Consider the following 24,161-nt stretch of genomic DNA (forward strand, 5'->3'; position numbering starts at 1 on the left):
CTGAGGAACACCACTCGTCACTGGCCTCCACTTGGACATTGAACTGTTCACCACAACTCTTTGAGTGTGACCATCCAGCCAATTCCTTATCCACCGAGTGGTCCACCCATCAAATCCATGTCTCTCCGGAGACAAGGATGTCGTGTGAGAGAGTATCAAATGCTTTGGATAAGTCCAGGTAGACGATGTCAGTTGCTCTTCCCCTATCCATCAATGCTGTAACCTCATCATAGAAGGCCACGAAATTAGTCAGGCAGGATTTGCCCCTAGTGAAGCCATGTTGGCTGTCACCAATCACCTCCTTTTTTTGCATGTGCCTTATCTTAGTTGCCAGGAGGATCTGCTCCATGATCTTGTCTGGCACAGAGGTGAGACTGACTGGCCTGTAGTTCTCTGGGTCTTTTTTTCCCTTTTTAAAGATGGAGGCTATGTTTCCCCTTTTCCAGTCAGTGGGAACTTCGCCAGACTGCCACGACTTCTGAAATATGATGGATAGTGGCTTACCAACTTCATCTGCCCGTTCCCACAGGACCCCCGGATGCACCTCATCAGGTCCCATGGACTTGTGCACCTTAGGTTCTTTAGATGGTCTCGAACCTGATCTTCTCCTACAGTGGGCAGTTCTTCATTGTCCCAGTCCCTGCCTTTGCCTTCTGTGACTTGGGCTGTGCAGCTGGAGCTCTTGCCAGTGAAGACTGAGGCAAAGAAGTCATTGAGTACCTTGGCCTTCTCCATATCCCAGGTAGCCAGGCCTACCAGGCCAACTCTATTAGGGCTTTAGCTTTCCTAACCTGATCTCTGGTTGCTTGGACAATTTCTCTGTATTCTTCCCAGGCTACCCATCCTTGCTTCCACCCTCTGTAGACCTTTTTGTGTCCTAGTTGGTCCAGGAGCAACTTGCTCAGACATGCAGGCCTCCTTAATACCGTGCTCTGCTTTGTGTAAGCTCTGTGTAACTCTGTCTTCTCTCATCTGACAGATTTTTCATCAAATCTGTTAGAATATGAAACAGAAAGCACCTTTTTCTTTATTTATTTTATGTATTTGAGCTAAAAAGGGGGTTGATCCTCCTGGGTTTGGGATGGTGTTTAAATTTCTTTGTCTCTACCTTTTAAAAACAAACCATAAAATACCAACTCTCTGTCTTGCCGTAGAAATTCCTTTTATGCATGGCATGTCCTTTATTGTATTTTCCAGTTTCACAATGTTTGAAACAGACATTAGGAAAAAAACATTTCCAATGACCAGCTGAGAAGCTCTCACAAATGTATTCTTGGTTATATTTTATATTCTGCAACCAAGCAGATGCAAAATGCTTTATGATGTTTTAAACTATTTTTTAACTGGATTTGGAATATGAATGGGAGGCTGATGATTAAATAAATATCAATGAATTTTATTAGCACAAAGGACTGCTAAGGAAAGGCACAGTTTTACTTTTCATAGACCTTTGTGATAACTATTATCCTAATACAGCCATGGTTCGCAAATTAGTAATGCAGTTGTAAGTGTCAGTAAAACCCTCCCTGATAGGCATATCCGGCCTGAAACAGGAATGGTGTGTTACTGTTGCGTGCAATAGCCATGAAACCAGGAACTTGCTTTCCTTCGGGCTACAGGGTGTTCCTGCCACAGGTGAAACGCTCGTGGGCTTACAGAAAGTAGGAACTGATTGACTGGACACAAGCATAGCCCCATTCAGGGAAAGGGCATGAAATTAGGCTGTGAGCCAGTAATAGCTGCCCTCTTGTGCAGGTAGCTTTAGGGCTTTCAAGCATTATTTGAACAAAGAAAATACGTTTCTTAGACTGTTGTCTGTGGGGGGAATGCAGTGGGGTTTTAGAATACTCCTGTTGAACATTTTCTTTCAGCAAAGAAGTTTTTGAGCTACTAGCTGTATTGCGTATTACTATAGTCCAGCCACAGAGTTCAGCTGCAAACTCATGCATGCAAGACTTAAGCAAGCAAACTCAAAATGCATTTAACTGCTGCATTTCTAAGCCTAGCTGAGCTGGCATCTACTCATTCCTGCACGGCTCGTGTAGGCCATGCAGCCGTGCTGAATTATAACTGCATCTGAGAACGGTTCCCTGGCAAGAAGAGACACTGGGTGGACAGTTTGCTGGAGTTTGTAGAACTGTCTTGCCCGCAAGTGTTGCATTGTGGTAATGCTTGAGTGCTCAAGTTTTGGGGGAATTGTGACTGAGCAGTGTGTTATCAGCAAAGTAAATTGTCCTGTGTGGAGTTCTGTGCTTGACTGTGCTGCTCTTGGTACCAAAGCTTCCTTTGCACTCCTCTGTACTAGTTGCCTCTGTCTCTTAAAAGTCCATGTTGAAAGCAGGATTAAACAAGGTTGTTAAGCTTATCTGAAAGTTCACTGAAGCCGAAGATTTCATAAATATTTTTGTTTGTTTTCCTCCTTAATATAGCAGGTTTTATAGCTTGTTAAGTGTGAGTTCTTTATTTTGGGAGTTTGGGTTTTTTTTCCTCCTGAAAGAGTCTGAGTTTCTCTCTTCCTTACCTGAACCAACCAATCATTCTGGGTCCAATGTGGCTCTTGTATTTCAGAGTATTCGTTCTGTGATCTTTACTACTATGATGTTTAGCCGTGCCATCTCGTAATTCTTGTGATAGTTATGACTTTGCAAAGTATATAATTGTTCATTAGAAATTCAGCTGAGACTGCTAACTACTTTTTGTATAACCTGTTGACTTGTCTGTTGGTTAAACTGTTTAGTAATTGCTAACCCAAGAGAGATTTTTATAGCCTACCTGAAGTGCTGCTTAGCCTTTTTTAGCTCCTTGGTTTCCACATGACTCTTCCCAGTTTCACATTTGCAATGTGAGCTTTACCAAGCTATTTGGCTTTTTAATTTTTTCTACTCGAAAAAATTCTATTCATGTGCACAAATAATCATAAGGAGGTTGTATGTTATCTCTGTTGATTCCTAAACCAGTTTAACCTAAGGACGCGTTTCACCTTAGTAGAAATCTTTATTGATATACTAGATAGTTCTTGTTGTGGAAAAACGTACACTATATGGAAAGAATGAAGTAGGTTTTCGTGCAAATAACTTCTCTGAAGCCAAAGAAAAATGGTCAAATACTCTCATAGTAGTCTAAAGCTTTTTGTAGTAGTCCAAAGGCAGCTTCCAACGCATTTATCTTTTTGTTCTTAAAGTGAGAAATTGTGTCTTCTGGCTTTGAATCCAGGGGTAGGAATTGCTTTAGTGTTACCTTAAATGTATTTGTACTAGATGCTACTCCTTTGCTCCTCACCTTGGGAATGATAAATTAATTTAATCTTGGAGAGTATTCAGACCACTGAAACTACACACTTGACCCAGCTTGTGAAATGAATCATAGGGTCAAGTATGGGTAAAAGAATATTTTTGTGATCACTCCTTGCCAACAGACAAACAAATCTATGAGGAAAAAAAACCCCAACCTGTTATAACTGGTGGTTACACTGGTTTGTTTTGAATTCTCAATTGTCTGTATTATGTATCGGGATACGTGCGTAAGTGCAAAGAAAAGTTGGGAACCTTTCGTTACAATCCTTGTGTTGGAGACAGGGCTGAAAACTTGAAGATTTTTGACACTTAGATAGTTAAAATGTTTTATTGTGTGTATTGACACTAAGTGTATGTTTTACTGGGAGTATATCCATTGAAAAATCAAAATTAGGAGAACTAATCTGCAAAATGTAATTTTACTGTATGTTTCTGTCTCCAAGGGTCAAAGCATACATATTCCATCTGTCCTATGGCTTGTCGCTTGGCAAAACTGAATACTGATTCCTGGCAAAATTGAGCATTCCTTTATTCTCTGCAGGGGCGGGCTAGCTGAGAGGTTATGTCGACTGCAGAACAGAGAAAGATCTGCCATTAGCTTTTGGAGGCATCAGTGTATTTCAGATGCTAAAATCCCCTCAGGTAAGAAGCATTATACATATACTTCTGTGTGAAAGTATATACTGACATGTGTGTATATATTGCCGACATAGGGGTACAACTGAAGTTTATATTATTTGTGATTTTTGCCTGACTTGGGTTTAACACTCTCTTGATTGTCTCCTGAGATAATATTGCATTTCAGCTAAATATGATGGTTTTTAACATCTCAGTCATCAAAGAATTTGAGTGTAAGGGGCAAAGAACTTGTTTTAAATAGCCTCCATCTAGACTCTTCACAACTCCTTGATTTCCAGGATCACCTGTGCAAATGGTGTTTCCAGCAGGTTGTAGGACAATTCCAGGTTTAATTTATGGGTGTGCATATGTTTTTTTAGTTCTTGTTATTTCTTTATAACCACCTTTTCTTCTTTCTTTGTTCATTTCTCTTTGGTTTGAAGTCAGCCGTATTCATGGATAAGTGCTGAAATTTTGAATGACACCAAATATGGACAAATAGAACACAATTGTGAAATGACTGTGAAGCATAACTACTGTGGGCACTTCACTTAAAAGAGGGCAGTGGGAGTTACGTAAATTAGTTAGAAGTGACTGATAGCACCAGCTTTCAGTAGTGTTTCTTGTGAGATAATGGATTCATACTGTTTAAGTGTAAAGAAATGGTTAGGTTTTTTTATTAACTGGTGTGTGTGTGACTGTAGGCTATGAAGTTTCAACCTTTTATTCTGTATAAAGCTGTCTACTTGTTTCTGAGCACATACTAGCTTCCATTTATTTTTCAGAAAGTCGTCTGGTCTTAGTTTGAAAACATGCAGATGAGGGAATCTATCACTTGCCTTCAGAGTTTGTCCTTAATTCCACTCCCAAGTCTTTAAACTGTGTTTTCTTCCAAATCTGAGTTTGTCTGGCTTCAGTTCCCCTCTTTTGTTTCTTGTAAAGCCTTTCTCCATTAGATTAAAGAACTCTTTAGCATGTGGCATTTTCCCTCTCTGGCACTTGCATAGCAAAATCATGCTGCCTCACAATTTTCATAAACTAAACAGACTGAGCTCTTTAAGGCTCTCTAAAGCGTTTTTACCAGTCTTCAAGTGATTTGCATGACTTTTTACTGCACCCTCTCAAACTTTTCAACATGGTCTTAAGAACAAGGACAGCTACTCTGTATGTATTCTTCCAGTTTTAGTCTCGTCAAAACCATTGGCCACGTCCAGTTCACTACTCAGACTCTTCTGCGTTCTAGGCCTATAATAAGTGTCTGAGTCTGGCTTGACTTTGGTCACAGCGTGATGCTGGGACTTCACGTTGAATTGTTTGTCCAAGCTGTTTTTTTTTCTGAGATCCAATTTCCCACCCTCAACTACCATTTGTGTTTCTTCTACCTAAACACAGGGAAGTATTTGTGCTCTATCCAGGTCTGCTTCATTTGAGTATGCCCAGCCAACCATGCAGTTCAGATCATTGTCTATGTCAAGCCTGTCCTCTTCTAGTCAAAAATTTGCTTGAATTTGTGATATCCGCACGATTTCTTATGTTATTTTTTCAACTATTTTTTATGTCATTGATGAAACCATTTAATAGCATAAGTGTTTACTTTCAAATCCTGCTGGAACTGCTCTTATTCATTTAAGATTCTCCACTGGTAAAAAGCTCTAACTCTAATTTACAAAGTTAGTTCTCTGAAATATTTTTTCTGCATTCCACTTAAAGGGTACGTTACAGATAGAGAAAATGGTTGTTTTTTCATAAGAAGGTATAATGATTTTAATTCACACCCAAGCTAAAAGCTATTCTTATTCTCGCTGGAGCTCTAGAGAGCTTACATCCCATGGCCACTTCCATGCTATGTGTTCAAATGCTAGTTGTTTTGTCTAGATCTGATGTCAAGCTAGCTGATCTCCGGTTATTGTAGGTCGCTTGGTTTGCCCTTCCTGAATGCTAGCACAATATCATCATCCTTTCAGTCTTCTGGAATTTCCCCAGTATTTGAAGACTCACTAGAAAGTAACATCAGGGAACCAGAAGTGTCTTTAGCCAACTCTCTTCAGAACTACTGTGTTGAAAATTACACAGACTTGCTGACTTAAAACCAATCAAGCCTTCTGCGTGTTGCTTATCTTCCACACGAGCTACTAATGGATAGGAGGTTACTTTATCATTGTTATGTGGTATGAGGACATCCTCTTGCTTCTTCTGAAATACGGAACAGAAATGGATATTGAATAAGTCTGTCAAAAAAATAATTTTTGAATGAAAATATTCAGTGTTCTCTATAGTAATGGACCTGCAACATTGCTAATATGCTAATATTCTTTTTGTTCTAGCTTCACATGTGCCATTACAAAACCTTGTGTTTTGCTGCTCACCATTTTGTTAGACTTTAACTCTTAGGCTGAAATATTCCATGCTAAACATCTGGCTCTGGCTCAGTTCCTTTCTTTGATTATTCTTCTATCTGTCAGAAAATGAGTCAGAATTCATTAGCATTTTATGAGAAAAAGGCTATGGGAAAATACCTTGCTCTATTCTAAAGTACATGTAAAAAATTGTGATGAGTGTCTTCAAGATGATTTAATTTTGGCAGAAGATCAGCCATTTCTGGGATATGCCTTTTGTCATCATGGTGAAAATGTACAAGAACTTGGGGAAGTTAGAAGTCTTTAGAACAAACTACTGTTTCATTTACCCTGTGAGCATTTGCTAAAATTTTTGAAAAGATGCTGAACATGCCATTATTTAGGAATACAATTCAACTTGGCAGCCTAAATTTCACTTTCAATTTCCAATCCTTATTCCAAAGCATAAGGATGATAAAATAATCATTAAAATAGCTGTGATAGTATTTGGGAGATATTTTTTCATCTAAAGCAAAATTTATTTTTGATAGTTTTGTCTTAGAATGGCCATACTGTTTCATGTCACCAAGATAAAATTGGTGTTTGGTTTGGAAAATGTCAGTCAGAAAGGCTGAAATTTTAGTAATGTAACTAGATAACTTTCTAATTTCTTCTAGTCTGGAAACATGAAATGTCAGCGCAGCAAATGCATACCACTTTCAGCTTTCATCTTTTTTCGGTCCATATTAAGGGTGTCTCACTAATCTGAGATTCTTCTTGGGGTTTTTTTACCCTCTGTTTTGCCCAGTAATATTTCTAAACCACACTGTTTCCAGGACTGTTTTGGGCTTCGGCAACAGAAGCGGAGGAAAGAACTTCTCAAATGACAAGCTCAAATGAGTTATCAAAGGAGATGGAAGACTAATGCCAAGGACTGAAGTAATTTAGTTGCTAGGAGAGCTGTCACGACATTTTGGATATCCCATAGACACGCAGACCAGAAATTAATTCCGAAGGCAAAGGGGAGCAATTTCAAATGAGATCAGTTTGAAGTTCTCCTTCCATTTGAGATTTAAGGAAAAACGTTTCCAGAAGTGCAGGCTGTTCCCCCCGTTAGGCATTTCATGCTACAGAATTTTATGCCTTTGTTTTGCTGCTGTTTACTTTTATGTTATATCAAAGTCCATGTTATCCTTAAACCTCTTGTTTTGGCTTTGTTTTTTAAAAATTCCTTTCTGTTTGCTCCCCTGACCCCTTTCTCTAAGTAACCGTTGTGGTTTGGCTGCCTCTTGGTCACTGGGATGAATCACTACCCCAGAAAAGAGCACCTCCTTTCAGCACGCGCTTTCTGGTTTCCGTGCAGTGCACGGGGGTCTCACTTTTGCCTGATTCACCCTGCAGGGCAGAATAAATCTTTATGCTTTCTGCACTTGGACAATTTTGTCCCCGTATTGGGACAGGCACTCAGTAGGATGTGCGTTTTTGCAAGGTGATTGGTAATTCCACTTCGGTAATCAAGCTAACCGTACCCGACAGAGGCCTGAAAGGAGCGAAGGCCAAAGCTTGCCCATGCTACACAGTGTTGTTTACACGCTTGCTGTGGTTTACTTCTGATGGAGATGGATGTCAGGCTTTTCGCCACAAATCCAGAATTTTTTTTTCTTCACAAGATGTAAAAGGGAGGCTGAGAGGTGTGCAGTGCCCATAAGCAGCATGTCTCCGATCAGTCAAGCTGGTGGTTTGAGAGTGCTACGTGCAAGGGCTTTTAGACCATTTGCAAGCTTTTCTTCTGTATGCAGTGCTGCAACTTCCCTGTGAAGTTTCCTGTTTGGGCAAAGAGGAGATTTGGACAGTTGAGAGAGAGAGAGGAAGAGAAAAAAAACACCACATGACAAAACCCCAAACCTTTTTCCTGTCAACATCTGCTGGTTATATGGGGACTGCATGATGCAGAAGGAAAAATAGCACTTTTCTGAGTTACCTTTCCTGTCTATAGGAGAGGACACTAACAATAGTTGAAGCAAACTCATGTGGATTCCTTCTGTAACTTCTGAAATTGTACTTCTTATACATTTTATTTTCTATTGTTTTTCTTTTCCCTGCAGTTCTCATCAAAGCAATTCTTTACCTAAAATGCAGAAGCATATTATTCTCTAGCATTTGTAATCTTATACAATATATTTCATGTACGTTGGCCTGAGATTAAGATTTGGGATTCAATTACAATTGAATCTGAGTAATAAACTGATAATAAACCCAAACCATTGGCATCTCCTTCCAAACTGCTCCTTCCTCTCAGGAGGAAGTGACCTTCAAGGGGCAACAATTCTTCAGTTTGCTGAGGCAAGTGGAACACATGCATGAGGGGAGGAGGGTGAAGCCCTGGAGATGAGGACAGGGTTTCACATGTAGCACCACGTTTTCAGGAAGGCTGAAAGGCCTTCCTGAAAGAAGAAGGGCATAAACAGTACTCCCCTGCTTCTGGTTTCAGTGACTAGTTAAAGTGATGGGAATAAAGGATTTTAGCAGCTTGAATGCCATGAGACTTGCACAAAAAACTTATCTCTGTGGATGAAGAAAACAAGAATAGTCCTTAACGGGGTTTCTTTTTACCATGAAAAATTCTTGTAAGACCACGAAAATCTGATCTTTGCTAGTTGTTGCTTATTTTCTTAGTTCTTGATAGTTTGTTTTATTATTTAAGAGTTAATACTGTAAATTAGAGACATGGCAAGTGGCCAAATTTATGTTTGTCTTTTTTATTTCTTTTGCTAGCCAACTGTCTGAACTTGTTACAGCATTGGGAAGGAAAAAATCAAATGTAAACTTGTCTTTTTCAAACAAGAATTCTTTGTATTGTTTTTGTTTTCTTATGAGAAACAATAATGGCGTGCACAGTCACTTTAAGTAGCTCACATATGTTCTTACAAAGAATGCATGATGTTTAAAGCACAGCCAAATTCAGCAGCCCTTTTAAAATGAATATAGATGTGGCAAGAAGCCATCATGCCTGCAAGACTTGGTGTGTTTTTGAGAAAAATCTTTTTGAATGGCTTCAGAAGTTACCAGCCCAGGAAGAATAACAACATGTGTAGATCAGAATAGCAACCAGATGTTTTTATACATGCTGTGAAAATGTTGGAATCTCCACCTTATTTTCAACGTTGTCTTTGGATTGCAAGGGTCTGTTTGGTATCTACCTGCTCGCCAAGTTTGTTATGCCTGCACCTGCAATATTTTACATGAGAAAGGAGGAAGAACAATAATGGGATGCCAAGCAAAAGAATGTTTTTATTTTGATTTATCCCTGTAATTTGACATGTTATACTTTTCGCACTTGAGAATGAAAGTAAAACTGTGGCCTGAACCAGAAAATGTAGGCTTGGCTATTCTTCCACTGCAGATAGTAAGTGCTGTCCCAGGAGGGTGTCTAGCAACTGCAGTTTTGGAATCCACGTTAGACAATTAGAAGTTAAATGATGTTGGAATGCAATAATGCCTTTGAAAAAAATAACTGAGAGAAACAAATTTGGAAGTGTGGTGCTAGTTTGCTTTATTAAACAAGGCATAAAGTGGAGTTTTCCTTGCTTCATACTTCCATAATGTGTATCTGATCGGTCCATTGGAACCAAATGCAGAGATTGACTTTCATTTTTAGTGCAGCAGGTACTATTCTCAATATTAATTGCCCAAGAGTCTTTGTACTTTCAGTGGGAAATGTTATTTTCTAAAAGTTTTTAGCTAGGATTAGTAGAAATTTGAGTTGAGTGGCACCTGTATTCTCGTAGTTCGTATTTCTAAAGAATTTGACAGTTAAGTACAATTTGACTTTTCAGCCATATTCTTTAGAAATGTCAGCTATGTCAGGTACAGTACAAATTTGGCTGTAAACTGCAGTTCATATATATGATTTGTTTGATAGCTCTTTGAGCAGAAGCAACAGTAACGTGCTTTTCTTAAAAGCATCTTCTCCCGTACCATTCAGATAATATTAAGATCTAGAGTTGTGCATTGTGGCTGTTTAGCTGATAAGAACAAATACAGGTTGTTCTAACTGCCTGTGCACAAAACAAATATTTGTTAGCAGTTTTTCAAAGATTAACGTGACTTCAAGCAATCTTATCTTCTTCCCAATCCCTTAGGTTTTCGTATGAGTTTGTCTTGTTTTTTCAAAAAGCTCTGCTTGCATGAGTATCTTTTTCTTTTTTATTTGATTTAAAAGGAAGGTGTTAAAGTACTCTTCCTTATGCCTCTTGCCCTGCTTGCTTCATTTCTTTCATCCGCGTTACTTGTGGGGTAAGTCTTGTGGCTGAGGAGTTTCTCAGTTATTTTGTCATTCTTTGCATGATAGTTCATATGTATATTTACTGGTAGGTGAGTGTGATCTTTATTACTTGAGATTTTTTACCATCACAATAATAATAATAATTTCCACTCTTGTCTTCTTCATGCTTTTGGACTTTTTTTCCAGAATGCTCAGTGGGGCAGAGCTGTACACTGCTTGGCATTTTACTAAACTTTAGTTTTCTTCAGTGTTTCTAAGATCTGTTCCATGAGCTTGTAGTTCACTGTTTTCTGCAGTGGCACTTTGGCCTTTATGAAAATTTATTTCTGCCTTGTGTCATGTATGATTGTTACATCCAGTTACATTCAGATGGGCATATCACGTCCTTCAGCCCTGTGGGTGAGATGCGTTCACTCATGTCCTGGTATCAGCCGGGACAGAGTTGGCTCTTCTTTTAGCAGCTAGAATTGCTCTGGGTTTTGGTTTTAGTCTGGGATTTGTTATGAGAAGAATGTTGATAGCACACTGATGTTTATAGTTGACACTGAGACATCAAGGACTTTTCAGCTTCCCATGTTCTTGCCAGTGTGCAGGAGAAAAACAGGATAGGGGAGCACGGCCGGGACAGGAGGTCCATGACTCTCCTTGTTATTTGTACTTAGATTTAGGGTTGAGGGCCAAACTGGCCAATTAGTATTTCATATCATGCAGCGTCATGCCCAATATAAAATGAGGGTCAGCCGGAAAGAAGGGCCTTTGCTTTTCTGGGACTCTCACTTTTGGACTCTCGGAATGTTCTCTCTGCCTCGCTCTATTTTCCGGCCTCTCTCTTGTCTGGGATTGCGGTATCGGGATTTATCTGTTTCAGGATCATTAGTTCAGGACGAGACGGGCCTCGGTCAAGGGTTGGTCAGCAATTACACCATACATCACTCATTTGTATATATTATCATTGTACATGTATACATTCATATATTATTAGTAGTAGTATTAGAATCATAGAATGGTTAGGGTTGGAAGGGACCTTAAAGATCATCTAGTTCCAACCCCCCTGCCATGGGCAGGGAAACCCTCCACTACACCAGGTTGCCCAAAGCCTCATCCAACCTGGCCTTGAACGCTTCCAGGGATGGGGCATCCACAGCTTCTCTGGGCAACCTGTTCCAGTACCTCACCACCCTCAATGTAAAGAATTTCTTTCTTATATCTAACCTAAATCTCCTCTCTTTCAGTTTAAATCCATTTCCCCTTGTCCTATCACTACACACCCTTGTAAAAAGTCCCTCTCCAGCTTTCCTGTAGGCCCCCTTTAGGTACTGGAAGGCTGCTATAAGATCACCCCGGAGCCTTCTCTTCTCCAGGCTGAACAACCCCAACTCTCTCAGCCTGTCTTCATAGCAGAGGTGCTCCAGCCCTCAGATCATCTTCTTGGCCCTCCTCTGGACTCGTTCCAGTAGCTCTATGTCCTTCTTGTGTTGGGGACTCCAGAGCTGAACACAGTATTCCAGGTAGGGTCTCACAAGAGTTGAGTAGAGGGGCAGAATCACTTCCTTTAACCTGCTGACCACGCTCCTTTTGATACAGCCCAGGATACGGTTGGCTTTCTGGGCTGCCAGCGCACATTGCTGGCTCATGTTGAGCTTCTCATCCACCAGCACTCCCAAGTCCTTTTCCTCAGGGCTGCTCTCAACCGTCCAGCCTGTACTTGTGCATGGGATTGCCCCGACCCACGTGCAGGACCTTGCACTTGGCCTTGTTGAACTTCATGAGGTTCTCACAGGCCCATCTCTCCAGCCTGTCAAGGTCCCTCCGGATGGCATCCCTTCCCTCCAGCGTGTCCACAACACCACACAGCTTGGTGTCATCTGCAAACTTGCTGAGGGTGCACTCGATCCCACTGTCCATGTCTCCAACAAAGATGTTAAATAGCACTGGTCCCAGTACCGACCCCTGAGGAACACCGCTCGTCACTGGCCTCCACGTGGACATTGAACCGTTGACCACAACTCTTTGAGTGCGACCATCCAGCCAATTCCTTATCCACCGAGTGGTCCATCCATCAAAACCACGTCTTTCCAGTTTAGAGATAAGGATGTCGTGTGGGACAGTATCAAATGCTTTGGATAAGTCCAGGTAGACAATGTCAGTTGCTCTTCCCCTATCCATCAATGCTGTAACCTCATCATAGAAGGCCACGAAATTAGTCAGGCAGGATTTGCCCTTAGTGAAGCCATGTTGGCTGTCACCAATCACCAATCACCTCCTTGTTTTCTATGTGCCTTATCATAGTCGCCAGGAGGATCTGCTCCATGATCTTGCCAGGCACAGAGGTGAGATAAATTGTTCTTATCTCAACCCACAGTCTCTTTTCCTTTTCTCCTTTAATTCTCTTCTCCATCCCCGAGGGTAGGGGAGGGTGAGCGATGGCTGTGCACCATTCAGTTGCCAATTGGCCTAAACCACAACACCTAAACATTACAAGATTTTAAAATTCTCATGGAAGAATGGAAAGTTGAAAAATTCAAGAGTACCCACTGTTATGGAGCCAAGCCTGCCTTTGGTTTGCTCTTGCTGATGTGGTGGTGTTACTGTTGTTCCTTCTGCTGAGTTCATCTGCATGGAGGTGCACTGACTAACACATTCAAATTATGCAGAACATGGTAGATTACCCTCTGCTCAGGCGTCCTCTTGGAGACCCAGGGGGTGTCACATACCCCAGTTTGTTGTCCTGAAGCACTTTTCCTCATCTTGTAGGTCTTGTCTAGTTTGCTGACGACACCAAGCTGTGTGGTGTTGTGGACACACTGGAGGGAAGGGATACCATCCAGAGGGACCTTGACAGGATGGAGAGGTGGGCCTGTGAGAACCTCATGAAGTTCAACAAGGCCAAGTGCAAGGTCCTGCAGATGGGTCGGGGCAATCCCAAGCCTAAGTACAGGCTGGGTGGAGAATGGATTGAGAGCAGCCCTGAGGAGAAGGACTTGGGAGTGCTGGTGGATGAGAAGCTCAACATGAGCCGACAATGTGCGCTGGCAGCCCAGAAAGTCAACCATGTCCTGAGCTGCTTCCAAAGAAGCGTGGCCAGCAGGTTGAGGGAGGTGATTCTGCCCCTCTGCTCTCGTGAGACCCCACCTGGAGTACTGCGTTCTGTGCTGGGGTCCTCAACACAAGAAGGACATGGAGCTGTTGGAGCAGGTCCAGATGAAGATGGGCTGAGAGAGTTAGGGCTGTTCAGTCTGGAGAACAGAAGGGTCTGGTGTGATCTTATAGCAGCCATCCAGTACTTACTTAAAGGGGGCCTACAGGAAAGCTGGAGAGGGACTTTTTACAAGGGTGTATAGTGATAGGACAAGGGGTAATGGATTTAAAATGAAAGAGAGTAGATTTCGATTAGATATAAGGAAGAAATTTATTATATTGAGTGTGGTGAGGCACTGGAACAGGTTGCCCAGAGAAGCTGTGGATGTCCCATCCCTGGAAGTGTTCAAGGCCAGGTTGGATGAGGCTTTGAGCAACCTGGTGTAGTGGAAGGTGTCCCTGCCCCTGGCAGCGGGGTTGGAACTAGATGATCTTTGAGGTCCCTTCCAACCCTAACCATTCTATGATTCTATGATTTCCATACATCAGGTCCCATATATCCTCTCCCTGCAGTGTGTTCAGCTTCCTGTCACGGTTTAGCATGAGAAACATAAAACACGCAGTCCCCAAGAGATCATAATTTCTATATTTTTCTCCTCATTTGTCTTCCTGATTGGTAGTTATGGAGTTACTGAAACAAACTTTAGAGTTGTATTTCAGGCACTGAAGCCAGAATGTCTGAACATTTTTTTTTCAATTGTGCTTCTCGATGTTTTTCCTTTTCTTCTCTTCACACTGCTTTTTAGTTAAGAGTCAAAGGAGACTGACTTGCTTTCTAGCCTCCCTCCTAGGCTGCCCTTGGCATGGCCAATGCATCATCTGTGACCATGTACATTCGGTGTTGATGTGACTTAAATGTATGTGTCTGCTGTGAAGCCACTTTGTTAGATCTGAAGATTAAAGGCCTTCACTCTTCCAGAGACTGTGGAGTCATGCTGGAGTTTTCAAAAGGCTCAAGATCTCAGGGTCTGTGATCTCCAAAGGAACAGGGAACTTATTTTTCAGAACATCTGCAAAGTACTGCGTCAAAACATGTTTTGATGTCATCGTATATGACATGGTATATGACTGAAGGGCAGCATCACCCTGTGTACTGAGATAATAAACAGAAATGAAAGGAACTAACCAGGGAAACTGAGGCATTCAGCATGAAATTTGTTTGTTCATCTCTCATGCACTTGAAATATCTTTGTGGATTAATTGCACTCCTTCATGTCCAGGTTGCAAATTGGAGTGAGAGACCTACATCCCAGAGGTCACCTGAAATTAAATAATTAACTATGGACATAACAGCAGTTCTGTTAGGTGGTCAAACCAAAAGTGCCTCTAGCTTAGGATCCTGTTTCTGGCAATGACAAATGCTACCAAAATGCCTAGGAAAAATTATAACAGGGCTAACACTTGATCATATTTCTCCAAAGTATTCTCCCAGTGAACTCCCACAGATCTCTGACTCTGGGATTTTCTGAACCAGAACTAGTATCTGTGTTCTTAGTAGTTATTGTCCTGAAGCACTTTTCCTCACCGTGTAGGTCTTGTCTAGTTTGCTGACGACACCAAGCTGTATGGTGTTGTGGACACATTGGAGGGAAGGGATGCCATCCAGAGGGACCTTGACAGGCTGGAGAGGTGGGCCTCTAAGAACCTAGTAAAGTTCAGCAAGGCCAAGTGCAAGGTCCTGCACATGGGTCGGGGCAATCCCAAGCACAAGTACAGGCTGGTTGGAGAATGGATTGAGAGCAGCATGGAGGAAAAGGACTTGGGAGTGCTGGTGGATGAGAAGCTCAACATGAGTTGGCAATGTGCACTTGCAGCCCAGAAAGCCAACCACATCCTGGGCTGCATCCAAAGAAGCGTGGCCAGCAGGTTGAGGGAGGTGATTCTGCCCCTCTACTCTCATGAGACCCCACCTGGAATACTGCATTCACCTCTGGAGTCCCCAGCACAAGAAGGACATAGAGCTACTGGAGCGAGTCCAGAGGAGGGCCACAAAGATGATCCAAGGGCTGGAGCACTTCTCCTATGATGGCAGGCTGAGAGAGTTGGGGCAGTTCAGCCTGGAGAAAAGAAGGCTCCGGGGTGATCTTATAGCAGCCTTCCAGTACTTAAAGGGGGCCTACAGGAAAGCTGGAGAGGGACTTTTTACAAGGGTGTGTAGTGATAGGACAAGGAGCAATGTGTTTAAACTGAAAGAGGGGAGGTTTAGATTAGTTGTAAAGAAGAAATTTTTCACTCAGGGTGGTGAGGCAGTGGAACAGGTTGCCCAGAGAAGTTGCAGATGCCCTATCCCTGGAAGTGTTCAAGGCCAGATTGGATGAGGTGTTGAGCAACCCGGTGTAGTGGAGGGTGTCCCTGCCCATGGCAGGGGGGTTGGAACTAGATGATCTTTGAGGTCTTTTTCAACCCAAACCATTCTATGATTCTATGCCTGGAGTCGGTGGTTGAAAGATAACACTAGGTATACTCTGACCCATGTTTTCATTACTGTAGTGTGGTGCCTATCTATTGTGGACACTGAGACTCAAAAAAGATGAAAGAGAGTCTGGCCCAGAGTTATAGAGTCTACGTATCAAATGTGGCTGTGGACCACACACCATGAACAGACAGTATTTCTGTTCAGTGACTTCATCTTGCCTGTCCTTCCTGCATGCCGAAAATGCTTCTCAAGGACAGTCCAGCCTGGGCACCGTAAGGTAAAATAAGTAACTGAATGGTGTTTGAAACTGGCTTAATCCAGCCTGGTTGGACTGTCACTGAAAAGAGCCATCCTCCCTCAGTTCTTTGCTGCCCCACCTCCCCACTTTCCATCACTTGTTCCTTCCTCTCCCTAGTATCTGCTCATGTGCTTTGGTGGCTTTGCAATTACCTGAATTAGCTCATTGATTTTGTTAAAAACTAACCCTGAAGAAAGAAATTCATAAGTGCTCTAGACAGCAGAATGGGAAGCGAAGGAAGATGCAGTGAAGGAATGGGCACAACTGCAGCACAGTTATTGCTTGCACTTTTTAAAATACATATTATTGTAAGATATTCTTCTTTGTTTAAGAGTACTAAGTATTGCCATGGAACCTGCACATCTGCAGGTTTGAATTTCTTGGGCTGTAATTCTGCTTTGTAAGTGAAATTATGTGAATGAGGACTTCAGCAAGCAAGCAAGAACTTCTGTGAATTATCCAAGAGTGAAAGAGAACATTGCAAAACCTTAAAGTAAGCTTTTCACACCGACGAACAAACAAGTAAACTCTGGAAGCTGTAGAAATTGCAGTGATCCAGCCCACCTCCTCACCCACAAATTCTTCCTTCAATGTGCAGCCACATATTTTTGGTTTATTTTTGATTGACATAAGAATACAAGAGCCAAATGAATTAAAAATGAAGCTACATTCTGAACTTTGGTGTTTCATCCCGTGCCAGGAATCCAAAGTGCTTTACCATGTTGTTCGAGAGAGCGTTCTATCATCATCATCAGTAATAATAATTTCTGAGTAATTAAATTAAACTATCTCTGTGCATCTAAATAAACAAATTGTGGTTCTGTAGAATGTGTGCCTGTGTGCCAAGCGTGAGACTTGGCTAGTTGTTTAAATTGTACTACTTTTAAAGTAGAAGTATTTGGCTTCATGTAGTATCAGCTCCCAGTTTTTGCACCAACTCTTAAGACTGGCTTGCAAAGACTCTGGTACCTTGGTAGGGTTTTTTCCTCCAATGTCTTTTACAAGCTTTCGTATAGATACAGTTCTTGATTTACCCAGTATTTCTAACTGTTTTATAGTCCCAGAAGTATTTAAAAGAAAAATATTATTAGGTTGTCATTCATTGTCTTCAAGCTGCTTTATCAGCAGAGTATCATATATGCTGCTGACAAGTAAGAATTGTCATAGAATTCTGCATGTAAGAAACGTGTAGTTTGGAAGTGATGAACAGTCTCTGTCACGAGCTGTCTCAATACTTTTTTTTTTAATAAACTGTTGGTGAGTTTCAAAATTGAAGTTCATTTTTTTTGTGACTTGATTTTTAAAGTAGATGAAAATGCAAATTGTGCAGTATGCCTAGAGGGGAGAGGTAAATGCTCAGTTACTTCGAAGGCTGAGAATTTTTGTGGTTGGGAGAATTTGTTTATGTGTGCCAGACGACTTGGAGTTGACAGAGGTCCACAACTGCAGCTAGTCAGGCAAAACAGAATTCAAGTGTGAAGATTCTTAAGTCCTTGCCTTTAGGTGTAGAAAACTAGTCTGTGCTCACACTTGGTAGAAGTTTGCACATAAGCAGATCTCAGCACAGTGCAGTGAAGTATTTGGAGTGGCACTGAGATACCCTTCCTTGAGAACGTGACAGCGGTGAGGAGTAATAGCGGTGGCAACCATCTCTCTTCATCAGCCAATCTCAAAGGACTTGGCGGAAAAGATTGGTTCTCTTACCCCTGCTTCTCAGATCTGGAAAAGGAGGTCAAACTGTAATGGCTTGGACAGAAGAGGCTTATGTACATCACGTGCAGGACTTTCTGGTGAAACCCTTTATCCTTCTGGAAAATACTGGTTCATGGGAAACAGAACACTTTGCAGAAGTATGTTGCATGTGATGAAAATTTGGTTCACATAAAAGTGGTTTTCAGAACATTTCAGTTTTACATTTCAAAATTACTTTATTTCAGATTCAGTATAAAATGTAATAAAGACTGGGGAATACAAAACAGGGGCAAAATATTTCTTTTTTTGTAGAACTGAACTTTATTTAATAAACCTGAAAGGTTTTAGGGCCCAATTTCTATGGTTTGGGTTTCTTGAGGGTTGAGTTAATTTTTTTTTGAAGTTTCTCATAAACTCAAACTGAAATATTTTGATTTATTTTCCAAAGGAAAAGCATTCACAATTGTGAAATGGGCCTTAAATTAAAGAAAGAACTAGTACAGCTCTGCCATTAAGTTCCAGTACCATGTTCACATTTAGTCCCCTACTACTTCTTTGCTGTGGGAAGGCTGTTTTTCTTGCGATGCTGTGTTTTTCCTAGTGCAAATTATGAATCAAAATGGGTAGAACTGGGATCTGCTGCCCCTGTCCTCCAGCATCCTGTCTTTCCCCACTAACTCCCCATAGCATTTGGTAAGTGGGTAACAATAACTCTCCTCTGAGTGACCAGAGTGCAAATCCATGCAGGGCTGGGTAGGAAAGATAATAAATCTTACGTAATCTTACAGTACAGAGCCACGTCTGTCTGAGTAGCTGTTGCCCTGTGCCGATGGCAAAGGGAGCTAGAAGTAATTTAATTTCAGTGCAAAGTTGTTTCTGGCTCAGCATAGACAAAAGTGCTTAGAATCAAACCGTGAGAATGCTGGTATCTGTCCATGTTGCTTTGGAATGAGAAAGCCTTCTGTGTCCTGATTGCATGCTGATAAAATGGATTATTAGTTTTGCAATAATTGTTTTTAGGCAGTGCATCTATCTTATTCCCTCTTTCTCCACATTAATCTCTACATGTGTATCATCAGCTTTTAGATTCTTTGTACCTAACAGGTACTCTTCTAACTTGGTCCCTGATAATTATTGCTTTGATGAAGGTCAAGGAGGGCAAACACAGCTTCACTTTTAACACAGTGTGATTCTTCTGGTTTTAAATAAATTTATTTTGTGAAGTATCTAATAAAAAAAGACTGAACAAAGTGAATGAGTTGCAAGACTAAAAAGTTCAAATGTGGTAGGAAAGGGCTTCTTGTAAGGAGTTTGTGATTTCACTGGTGTTTGGAAGAAGTGCAGGTAGGCTTTTGTCTTCACAGTTAATAGTGTCTATAAAGAAAATAAAAATTACCAGAAAACCTTAACATGAGTCTTTTGGTGCGGCAATGCATTCTACTCATATGTGCATTGTTCACAGTCAGACAGATCTGCAGAGAGGAGAGGGATGCACATCTTCAGAGTGCCAGAATTTCTTTCCCCTCATCCAGACTTTGCATTTTTCATTTTCATTTACTTTCCAGATAAATCTGGTGTCTTAATTGTGAAGATCTTAGAAATGTTTGAGGAGTGTACAATACAAGTTGCCATCTGCCAGCAGCTGGAACAGTCTCCTGCTACGCTTTCACCCGAGGATGCTGTCATCAGTGCAGGAGAACCAATACTCAAAGTCCTCTTTGCGCGAGAGACAGCAGCTTACCTGAAGAGCAGGCCACAGGATGTCATACACATCTACCCTCCATGGTGAGTAGAGAGAACTGGCCGCGTTTGCTGCAGCACTGCAGAACAAAGGGGGTTGGTAGAATGCTGGTTGCATTGTTGTAGGAAAGACCTTGGGGGATAGGGGAGGGGGGACCAGAACTCTCTTGTGGTCATCTGTCTCTGGCAGCTGGAGAAACTTTGACAGATGCCTTAAAGATAGCTTAGATAACTAAGTGTGTAGCATAATGCCTCCAGTGTTGCTAAGGGCTTCGGTTTTGTTTGCACTCAATATTTTCATGTTTAGAGTGATAGAAAGGCCTGAGCAATGTCTTATCCATGATAAAGCCAATAAAGTGCATACTTTCTGGTAGCAAAGTCATTTAGAGTGCTCATCTGTTGCTGGGAGCATCGGTATAGTGTTTCAGTGGAAAAGTCTGCATTAACTGTATAGTATTCAGCAAAACCAGCATGCAGCTAAAAAGATGGGGAAAAAAACAAGAAATGAGAGATTCACACTAGTCTTAAGGAATTGATAGACACCTTTTGGGTGCTTCCACGTTGCTTCTGCTGTCACTGTCTTCAGTTCCTCAAATTGCTCTTCAGCACAACCCTTTCTGCAATTCTTAAAAATGTTTGGTCTACATTTTTGACTTGTTTTCTGAATTGGATCACTTTCCTAATTTTAGAGGGTAGCATAAATTGATGAGATCTCTAGAAAAGCAGTTGGTTGTTAGTGGCTGCAGATTGGAAGGTCTGGTCTTCATAAAAATTCAAGAGAATTTTGAAGTGGGAATATTACTCCTCTTTTCACTCTTCTCCATCCAAATTATAAAAGAGGAGATATTTTTCTTTTTATATATTTCAGCATTCATTACCTGAGTTTTAGACGCCAGCTGCAGGAGAATCCTGCCTCTCATATTTGACCATAATCTTTTGCAAAATATTTTTTCCTGTTCTGCAAAGGTCCGTATCTGGTTTTTATCTTCATTGATAGCTGCAAATCTTTTTTGAGTTCCTCAATTTGTAATCTTTCGCTTCTAAAATGTTAACTCTTTCTGGAGGTGATTCAAAAATTAAGGAAGGATATTTAATCTGTGGTTTGTTATGGCTACGGATACACCTGTTGGTAGTTTAGATGTAAATAGATCAGTAGCTATGGGAAATGCAGTTGAATATTAATTAAGTCCTAGTCAGATATGAAATAAGTCACTGCTTTTTTTTGTTTTCCTTCCTCCCACCCCTCAGGGTACTAATGTTTGCTCTTGTTTACCTTTTCCTTCAATAAGCTTCTTTTCATGCTTTACATTTGCTTTTGTTTCCCCATTTTCTTCTTGTTTCTCTCTCCTACAAACTTCCATCTTAGTTCCATTTTTCTCTTCAGGTTTCCTCTGTTGTTTTTAAACCATGAGGCATTGCATTTGTGCTGCTCTTCTTTCTATGTAGACTTTAACCTACACAAAACTTTTTGTATCAGCAAAAATATCTTAGTTAGGGTATGATTCAAGTTTGGGTTTTTTTTTTTCTCCTTTTTTCTTTTCCTGAACAGTTACTGTCAGCATACTTAGCATATGTAACTCCAGACAGCTCCAGCTTGTTCCATGTCTGCTCTGGGACGATGTAACTCTGCACGGATACGATCCTTTCCAGACTACAAGCGTCTGTAACTGTGCTAGTGTAGTCTTCTCATTTGTTTAAATTCTGAGATGTTCTGGACATAAAACTCATTCCTATATGAGATTTCTTGAGAAAACTTCATGGCTGTCTGTCTTCCCAGAAATCACTTTTTATTTGCTTTTGGTTTTGTTTTTTTTTTTTTATTATTATCATTATTTTAGTAGGATGCACTTTTCATGTAAGCAAAAGGTTATTTCATAAAACTAGAATGTTTGGGCAGGGGATATGTCTGTGTTGCCAAAGTTGCCCTCCTTACCTATGTGGCTCTCAAGGCACTTTATAAAGACATTAGTCAATAGTGGCAAACCTGCATCAAATCTCATCCCTAGGCCTATGATGAGAATTAGAAAATAAATCCCTATTTTCTATGGTTTTGGAATTATCTTAATGTCAGTTGTCTCTTTGTTTACTCAACCAGAAGTCAAAAGAAGTTGGGCTGGATACTGTTAAACTAAACCTACTGGAGGCAGGGAGGGGGGAGGATGAGGGATGTTTTTGTTTTCGATTATTATTTGGCACTTTTAGTTTACATTAATTGGAAATTGGACTTGTAGACTTAATGGAAGTTTCCTCTATCACCTTCCAAGCTTCTATTCTGTTAAACTCTTACCTGAGAGCTCTGAATGCTGAAATGTAGTTTCTATTACTCTGCGTTGAATTTGTACTTCTGTTGTTACAAACAAATACTGTTTGTGTTAAAATGCTTTCCTGCTGATTGAAACGTGTGACTAGTGTAAAAACAAATTAACTAAATCTAACCCTGACACAGTGAAATACGCATATTTACATATCTTATTGATATCACCAGTCGGAAGCAAAAGGGAGGAAAAAAAGAAGTAGGTGCAAGGGGAGACAATTCTTGAATGACGGGTGTGTACTTGGGCCACAGCACACTGTGCATTGTCATCCTGTATTTTGAGATACTTGTATGGTAAGGCAGAATGGGATGAGACTGGGAGATTTATAAGTGGGCTTCTGCTGCTGCTGTAAAGTAACATCCTGAGAATAGAATTTCCCAATATCTTCAAAATAACACCACAGAATTACATTCTGACTTTGCTTTTTGCTTTCTGACCAGGCAGATGAGTGAGTAGGTAAGATGCAGACACACGGGCTGCTGACTTCTGTATGTGACTATTTGTGAGCAAAATTTGAATGCATCATTTCAAAGCCTTTGTAAAATTAGACTTTGCTTTTGTAACTTTATTTGTATGTATTGTGAACTCAGTGCACAGCTTGGTATGTGAAACATCTCTGGTGGTAGACTTGCATAAATACTTGGGGAAGCAGTGTTAAGAGATTTGTTGATACATTTGTTGGTTGTTTGCATACAGAATCCCATGATACTTCAGCACTAGAATACAAGCAGTTTAATTTGAAAAATAAAATCTTGACAGGAGGGCGGTTACAAGAATCTTACCAACATGGATATTGCTCATGAGAGTGGTCCCACTGACTTCCAGAGGAGCTTTGTGTCAGAGTTAGAATTTGCAGGACTGAGCCCTGATTTCTTTATAACTGGATATGGATTTCTTTGGGTCTAGTGTCTTAAGGTACATAGTTACAGTCTTGAATGAAAGGGATTTTGTGTGAGAATTGTCACTTGCTATAGGGAAAGCAACCCCAATAGGCTGATAAACATTTTCAGACCAATGTGTCTGGTGGAGGAAGGAGCTCAGCTGCCTGGCCTCCGAGCCGTCTGATGGGAGCCTGCTCTGATCTTGAGGCTGTATAGAAGTGTTATTGCAGTGTTGTATCTAAATAAAGCCTATTAACTTGGACACATCATATGAAAACGGTTGCATGTTTTAGGCTGGAGCTGGTTTGTGTCTGGCCAACTGGCAAAGCAACAGGCAAAAGAACTCAGCCCTGCCTGCTCCTGCCTGCATAGGCTTGCCTTTGATTGTCTTCGCAGTACCTGAGCAGTTTCTTGGATTAAGATTTTAAACGAACACCTCATAATTTTTACAAACTGAATCTGAATCATTAAGTGTTTTTAACAGCCGGAAAAGGAAAAGCTTTTTTACCAAGTGTAATTAAATCGATTACTAAGTCTTTATTCACTTCATAGAAATACATATCCAACAAAAACTGAAGACTACTTGATACTGCAGAGTCATGAGAGAATGGGAACAAAGGCTTCCCGATTCCACTGGTGGTGATTTTACGGCCTCAACTTGCTTGGGTTTTTTTTTGTCTTTTTGGTTGTAAAAATGATAGAAATAACTTACCACACCTAACAAAGTGATAAGAGCTGATATTTTTAGACTTCAGGATTCATTTTTCTGCTGACAGCAGGACTTAAGGATAGACAGTTTCCTTCAGATACTCCTGCCTCCTGTTTGTAGATATGCCTACTGTTGAATATTCAAGATAAATTAACCTGAAGAAAATGGTGCAGATTAGAATTCTTTTCCTTGCCATTAAATTTAACAACTTTAAAATGTTTTTCATGTATTTCTGAAGTTAAACTACTAGAAGTATGTTTATATTAATACAGTTGTTGGCAATAGCAATATAAATCACGGATCACATTGATTTGGACAGGCTGAGATTGATCCCATACCTATTGAAGGTGATGGTCTTGTATGAACCCCTAGGTCAGGAGGTTCACGTGCTGCTGGTAACTGAAGGGCTGGGGATGGTACAAAGGGGACAGAACTACTTT

General features: G+C 40.8%; 1 protein-coding gene across 1 annotated transcript in view; it reads left to right on the forward strand.

Moving 5' to 3' along the window:
* Positions 1-24,161, forward strand: part of SPIDR (scaffold protein involved in DNA repair) — a 207,548-nt gene that overhangs the window by 59,981 nt on the left and 123,406 nt on the right. Inside the window, 2 exon segments of the mRNA XM_086609310.1 lie at positions 3,835-3,935; positions 19,642-19,861. Coding sequence (XP_086465436.1) covers positions 3,835-3,935; positions 19,642-19,861 — 321 coding nt within the window.

This window comes from Tauraco erythrolophus, chromosome 3 (assembly GCF_009769465.1).
Source record: "Tauraco erythrolophus isolate bTauEry1 chromosome 3, bTauEry1.pri, whole genome shotgun sequence".
In the NCBI taxonomy this organism is placed as follows: Eukaryota; Metazoa; Chordata; class Aves; order Musophagiformes; family Musophagidae; genus Tauraco; species Tauraco erythrolophus.